At 47.1% G+C, this 7,330-nt stretch overlaps 1 protein-coding gene across 1 annotated transcript in view; it reads right to left on the bottom strand.

Annotated features, from left to right (window-relative positions):
* Positions 1 to 7,330, bottom strand: part of AATF (apoptosis antagonizing transcription factor) — a 154,044-nt gene that overhangs the window by 28,095 nt on the left and 118,619 nt on the right. The window contains exon 11 of the mRNA XM_015420509.1: positions 6,960 to 7,031. Within this exon, the coding sequence (XP_015275995.1) occupies positions 6,960 to 7,031 (72 nt within the window). The remainder of the gene's footprint in view (positions 1 to 6,959; positions 7,032 to 7,330) is intronic.

Here is a 7,330-nt window from a genome sequence, read left to right as displayed (position 1 = left end):
CAGCAGGAAACGCTATATGTTCCAAAACACCAGTGGCCTAACCAAAAATAGCAGCCATTGTAAACCAGGGGTAGGATCCAGGCTGACTCCACCAGTTCCCTTTTCCCCCTGCAGACCTCCCCTTCCCCATCATTCCCCAGGGTCCCCCATCCCCCAGGAGCAGCATTTCATGGAGATCAGTGGGGTGCAGTGGGAGGGAGAAGGCAGGAATGTCTTCTGGATCTGGATCCATCCCTTGGCACATAAAAACAAGAAGCCCGACCATTGCTGGGACGGTGGTGTGCATTACAGTTTTTCCAATGGTCAAAGAACGCTTTTAGGGAAAAACTCACCAATGGACACCAATTGGAGCTTTATTACAGGATTCCCTTATCCTGAAGCTTTAGGAGTGGAAAAAAGGCATTTATGTATGAGTCAATCTCTGGGAAGCTGTGTTTAAACACCCGCTGGGAGTCAGAGAATCACAGAGTTGGAAGGGAACTCCAGGGTCATCTAGTCCAACCCACTGCACAATGCAGGGAATTCAGAAATACCTCCCCCTCCACAACCCAGTGACTGCTGTTCTATGCCCAGAAGATGACAAAAAACCTCCAGGATCTCCAGCCAAACTGGCCAGGAGAAAAATTGCTTTCTGAACTCAAAGTGGCAATCAGAATTTCCCTGGGCGTGTAACAAAGAGTTCACAAGCAACACATAGAAGGAGGAGGAGGAGGAGGAGGAGATTGGATTCATACCCCACCCTTCACTTGGAGTCTCAGAGCGTCTTACAAACTCCTTTCCCTTCGCCTCCCCACAACAGACACCCTGTGAGAGAGGTGGGGTTGAGAGAGCTCTTTCCAGAACTGTCCTTGAGAGAACAGCTCTGACCAGAACTATGGTTTGCCCAAGGTCATCCAGCAGCTGCAAGTGGAGGAGTGGGGAATCAAACCCGGTTCTCCCAGGTTAGAGTCCACGCACTTAACCACTACTCTAAACTGGCTCTCAGTATAATATAATCTATAGCAGAAATTATTAACACACTAAGGCGCTGCCTTATACAAAGTCACTGCATCCATCTAGCTCAGTGCAGTCTCCCATGACTGGCAGGGTTTGGGTCAAGGAAGGGTCTTTTCCCAGTAGCTAACTGGGGCCATCAGAACGCATGAAGCTGCCGTTCACTGAGTCAGACGCTTGGTCTATCAAGCTCAGTACTGTCTGCTCTGCCTGGGAGCCGCTCTCCAGGGTCTCAGGGGGAGGTTCTTCACCACCTACTTGATCCTTTTTAACGGCAGGTGCCAGGGATCGGGACCTGGGTCCTTCTGTATACTTGAGTTGCTCCCTGCTGAGCTACGGCCCTTCCTCTAAAGGGGGAGAGCCTCACATGAAGCTGTCTTGCACCAAGTCAAGCCATTGGACAAGAATGTGGCTCTCCATCTTAAGGTTTTGTAATTAAAAATCTTTACACCACGAGCCCCATATAGGGCAAAGAGGAGCCCAACATGGTGTAGCAGACAAGAGTGTCTGAGCAGGACCAGGGAGTTATGGGTACAAATCCTCAATCAGGCATTAAGATGAAACTTCCATGTTCAGAGGGAGTATACCTCTGATACTGGATCCCTGAGGACGCCATGTCCTGAGGGCTTCTGGCATGCACCTGGTCAGCTGCTGCAGGAAACAGGATGCTGGACTAGACGGACCTTCAGTCTGATCTAGTGGACCAATCCTTATAATTGGTCACTATTCTCTACGCCTAATTTACTCAGAGGGTGAATACAATTGGAAAGGAGTGGGGGAGAGACTGTGAGACACCATGAATTTCTTCAGAGAAAGAGAAAAGGTAACCAATTCATTGTGTGTGTATAGACTTGGCAGGTGCCCTTCACAATTGAGTCCACAAGCCTGGCTTCTGCTCCCCTCCAAGGTGATTTCCCCATGGTAAAAACACCCATAGAGCTTCTCCTCCCATTTGGGGGCAGTGTGCCTTTGAAAACACTGATGCATGACCATCTTTCACCACCACACTGCTCAGGCCCACACGGGCGTGTGCACGCGTCCAGCGGTATCTGTATCAACAGGCGAATTATAAACCATGTCAATCCAAGTTAATGCAAAGCCGTAATCCTCTTTAACTGGAGATCAAAATCAGCGCCATGAGTTATGTTTGTCCCGCAATCTGATAAGCAACAGAAGGAGCCTCTAATAAAAAGAATAACGAGAACCCTTAACGATGCAGTTAAGAGGGAGCACCCATTTAAAAACACCGCTCTTGTTCCAAGCGATTAGATCAGTGCCGTGCAATTTCGCCCTGCCCCGGTTCACCTGCTGGAGGCCGGCACCATCTCCATCGCATTGAGAGCTCTTCAAGGAAACTCTCTTGCGGGAGACCTTGAAAGTTGTCCAACTTTGCACAATAGCACAAAGACGCTGTTACAAGGTTAGGGTCATCACACAGCATGTGTTGTATGCTCTCAGTGTTTATGCAGCACATGCAGAAATTAAGTCCACAGGGTTGGATATGAGGTCTTCAAAATTAATTCATATCAGCAATGTATGGCGAGTTATGTCCAGACTACAAGTATGCCTAAATGCTGCGGAAACACAGGTATGGTGATATGCCACCTTCCAGGAAAGTGTTTGTGCCCAAAGAGCAGTTGTCTGGTGTTAAACTACCACTATTTTATGTGAAATTATTACTCCCAATTAGAAATTGGTGGTAAGACGCTGAGCTGCAGACTGGAAGATCGGCAGATCGGCAGTTCAAGACCCTAGCGCTGTGTGACGGGGTGAGCTCCCATCTCTGGCCCCAGCTCCTGACAACCTAGCAGTTCGGAAGCAAGAAATTGGAAGTACATAAATAGGTACCACTTCAGTGGGGATGTAACAGCGTTCCATGTGCCTCGGCATTTAGTCAAGCTGGCCACTTGACCACGGAAAAGTCTTTGGACAGCGCTGGCTCTTCGGCTTGGAAACGGAGATGAGCACCGCTCCCTAGAGTCGGATCCAACTGGCTTTTGAGCAAGGGAAACCTTTACCTTTTTAGTATAGGATTACTAATACCTTATAATGGTTTTAGACATGCTGACTGGGATGCGAGATCCATTAGAAACAAGCAGACTTCCAATTTAAACGACACATAATTAGGGTGCAGGAGACACACAGCAACCTAGGCAGGTCCCTGCCATTTTGCTACAGGAATTCTTAGAGGCAGCCAGCATGGTATAGTGGTTAGGCTGTTGGCACTAGGATCTGGGAGGCCCAGGCTCAAGTCCCCGCTCTGCCAAGGAAGCCTGCTGGGTGTCTGTGGACCAGCCGCACACTGTCAGCCTAGCCTACCTCACAGGGTTGTTGGGAAGATAAAATGAAGGAGACAAGAACGATGTTAGCTGCATTGGGTCCCTGCTGCGGAGAAAGGTGGGGTTTGAATGAAATAAGATTTAAAATAAAAATAAATAAAAGGCTTTAGATAGTTTCTGATCCTTACGAACATGTGAAGCTGCTCCAGACCAGTGTTCCCTCTAAGCTGAGTTAGTGTGAGCTAGCTCCCAATTTTTTAGCCTCCGGCTCACAGATTTTTATCTTGGCTCAGGAAGGAGGGCTCCAGTGCAAACTAACTGAGGCAGCAGCCACATCGCTTGCTCAGAACTTTAATGCCAGTGGCTCACAAAGAAGAATTTTTGCTCACAGGATCCCACCACTTAGAGGAAGCGCTGCTCCAGACCATCGTCCCATCTAGCTACAGGTGTCTATTCCAACTGGTACCGGCTCTGCGTGGTCCAAGAGGATCAGTTTTAATGGGAGATGCCAGGGCCTTGTTATGCTATGAAACAACGAGCCCCCTCCATATGAAGTTTCTTTGTACCACGGCACACCACTGCTCGCTACTGTCTAATCCCTAAACTTTTTGAGGCTGCAGGCACCTTTGGAATTCTGACAGAGCACGGTGGGCCCAGGCACAAAATTGTGGCAGCGGGAGGCAGAGCCAGCCACTAAATGGCTGCTACAGCGAAGATCCTGGTGCTGTGGTGGCAGTTTAGTTATGGGAATGCTATTAAAACTGCAGAGCTCTGATAACAATGGTTACTTTTAAACTGTGGGGTTTTTCTGGACTGCAGCCACCAGTGTTCCCTCTAAGCTGAGTTAGTGTGAGCTAGCTACAGCTTTTTAGCCTCCAGCTCACAGATTTTTGTCCTAGCTCAGGGAGTCACAACACATTATGCAACATTTTGTTGCAGGTCCCCTCTTGTAAAAATACATAAACCCAAAATGTGAAATCACAATTTAGGGCAGCTTTTATCAAATGCAGTCTTAAATAAAATCGTCTTCAGCTGTCTCCTAAAGTTCAAAAGTGGGGAGGGTGTTGAGGCTGAAAAGCCCCTCTCCTCACGAACCACCAAACGAGCTTCCTTGATTGATAGGACAGACAGGAGGCCCCTCCCGGAGATCTTAATTCCTGGGCAATAACACATGAGAGAAGACAGTCCTTCAGATACCCCGGGGTCCCAAGCCATGCAGGACTTTAAAAACCAACACCTTGAACTAGGTTCGGGAGTCGATTGGTAGCCAGTGTAATTGTCCTAGTATCAGGGTCACGTGCTTCCAACAGCTGGCTGCAACCAACATTCCAGCCACAGCATTCTGCACTAGCTTCCTTCTGGCACTATAGGTTGATTGCCTCTGTAGATGGAGGCTCCCTTTAGTCACCATGGATAGTAGCCAGTGAGAGACTTCTCCTCCATGAATCTGTCTAATTCCTGCCACCTTCCTGTCTCTCTCCCCCCTCCCCTTCCCGGACAATTAATTTCTTTTACAGGCTTTAAGCACCTTGCTGTTTTTTCTGATTTTCCCCCCACACTATAAACACACAGACACTCCTGTCGTACAGGAATTTATTTATTTTGGGGTCAAGCCTCCAAAATGACTGAGCAAAAAGCCCAGCGCCTGATCATACGGCTGTGAAATGTGCATTTACATTTTCAATCTAGTAATTCACACTTGCAAACAATGAAATTACCTGCCCCTGCCGCTAAAGGAAGCGTCATTAGCATTACCTTCCCACCTTAGTTGCATGCACAGGTTCTGAGTTAGTACTATTTTATTTCCAAGAGCAAAACAAAACAAAATGCAATTTTCACGCTGGAGTTTCAAACTGGATGTTGCGTTATTCACTAGTCTTTATTCGTATTATGAGCCCCATGCTACAGTGGGGGGAACCTTTCATTCTACAACTGCACCTGGAAGGGGGGTAAATTTGCACCAGATGCCATAGCTGAGCATCCAATCCAGTCTTGAAATAAGAAATCCTAGAGATGAAACTGTGTTCCAGTGCCACCCTAAGCAAGGGGTGTTAACTCTGTTCAGGATTGTATTTATTTCACTAATACTCCACCTTTCTCCTTGATAGGGCCCAAAGACTGCCTAAATCCTCCTCCTTTTATCCTCACAACGACCCTGTAAGGTAGGTTAGGTGGAGGGAGTGTTACTGGTCCAAGGTCACCCAGCGAGCTTCCATGGCAGAGTGGGGATTCGAACCTGGCTCTCCCTGATCCTAGTTTGACACTCAAACTGTCACACCACGCCAGCTGGCACTGTTAGTCTATTACAACAAGAAATGCCCAATTGGGGGGGGGGGGCTTAAAGACTAGTAAATATGATCTTTATGGACTAAATTTATACCCTAATGGATTTACTAGTCTTAAAAGGACGTTTAGGCTAGGGCTGCAAACTTCCAGGTGGTGGCCGGAGATCACCTAGAACTGCACCTGAGCTGACCTCCAAGCAACAGAGATCAGTTCTCCTGGAGGAAATGGCAGCTTTGGATACCCTGCTGAGGCTGAGGCCTCCCTCCATCTCAAGCCCCACCTTCCCCAGGCTCCACCCTACAGCTAAAAATTATTTGTATAATTATACTATTTATAAATTCTAACGATTATATAATTTCCATTTTGGTGTAGAACAATCTGGAGAGCATGTGCCGTTACCATAAGAGGCTATCCATGGCCTACTGAGTAAACTTTTAGCAACCGCACATCACATGAGGTAACAACAGCAAAAATTTCCTGTTATTTTAAACTTTATTATCATGTGCATTTATTATGTGCATCTGGTATGTAATAATTAGGGGTTTTTTCTCTCCCTTTTGACAATTCGAGAAAACAACCCCTGGCCCTAAAGAAAATCTTTGTTCATATATTTATTTCTGGATGTGTGTTGTTTTACGATAGTGATATTGACCACTGAGGAAGACCCTATGGGGCCGAAATGCGTATGGTCTTCTGGTCATAAGATATACCCATCCACTGTATATGTAAAACTATCAGCTCTGTGTGTAAAAAGGTTTAAGAGTCTGATAATTGGATCATTTCTTTTAACCTATTTTATCTTTTACTAATGTGAACACCATAATAAATATTTGCATTTTTAATAACTTATTTTGTTAGCTTGACCCTCATATATCACAGCCATATCTTGGGTTGAGTCCCCACCCCCCCCTTTTTTCTCGGTTTTTGTCCACCCTGAAAATCTCCGGATATTTCCCAACCCAGAGTGGCAACCCTAGTTCAGACTCTTGGCTGCCCTGAAAAAAGTGATCTGAATGGACTCTGTTTAAAAGAAAATCGCTTACGGAGCAAGATAACACGTGCGCAACATATGCCAAGAGCACAGAAACATCAGAAGATCACTGCTGGATCAGACCAGTTGTCCATCTCGTCCAGGACCCCGTTTCACAAAGTAGCCACTTGCCCTGGAGGGCCAACAAACAGAGGGGGTGGGGTGGGGGAACACACTGCCATATAACATAGCGTACCATTCCAGAAGTAAAGGCACAGCTGGCTCGGTAGGACAGACGTGGCCGGGGAGTGCTCTGCCGGTGACAAATGGCAAGCAGATACAAAGAACCTGAGCTGGTGACAGGCTGAAGAACAGGTCAATAGCCAGCTGTCACGAAGCCCTCCGAGAAGCGTAATTAACCGCTTACTAACCTGGCATCGTCATTCATTGTGCAGTGGTCTATGGGCGCCATGAAGCTCACCAGCTTGCTGTGGACGTGATACCTGACATCAGGCAGAGGTGGGGAGGGGAGAGAACAGACAATGGATTAAGGAGCTATTGAGAAAGGGGTGGGGGGGAGAGTGGAAAATTCTCACGCTTTCACAGAAAGTGTCCCTAGTCGCTAAACAGCCAGAAGGCATGTGCTCAAGACTTAACTGCGTATCCTTGGGATGCAACATGAGAACAGAGGGCCACTCAACAAATCAACAGGCAAGTCAAAAAGAATTCCCAGTATTTTTCGAATAGGACCTGTTTTTAGAGGAGCACGGGCAAAAGAGGCAAGTTGGAGAGAATCTGCTGA

This window comes from Gekko japonicus, unplaced genomic scaffold (assembly GCF_001447785.1).
Source record: "Gekko japonicus isolate JY-2015 unplaced genomic scaffold, Gekko_japonicus_V1.1 scaffold534, whole genome shotgun sequence".
Lineage (NCBI taxonomy): Eukaryota > Metazoa > Chordata > Lepidosauria > Squamata > Gekkonidae > Gekko > Gekko japonicus.
This window is presented reverse-complemented; position numbering and strand designations above follow the sequence as displayed.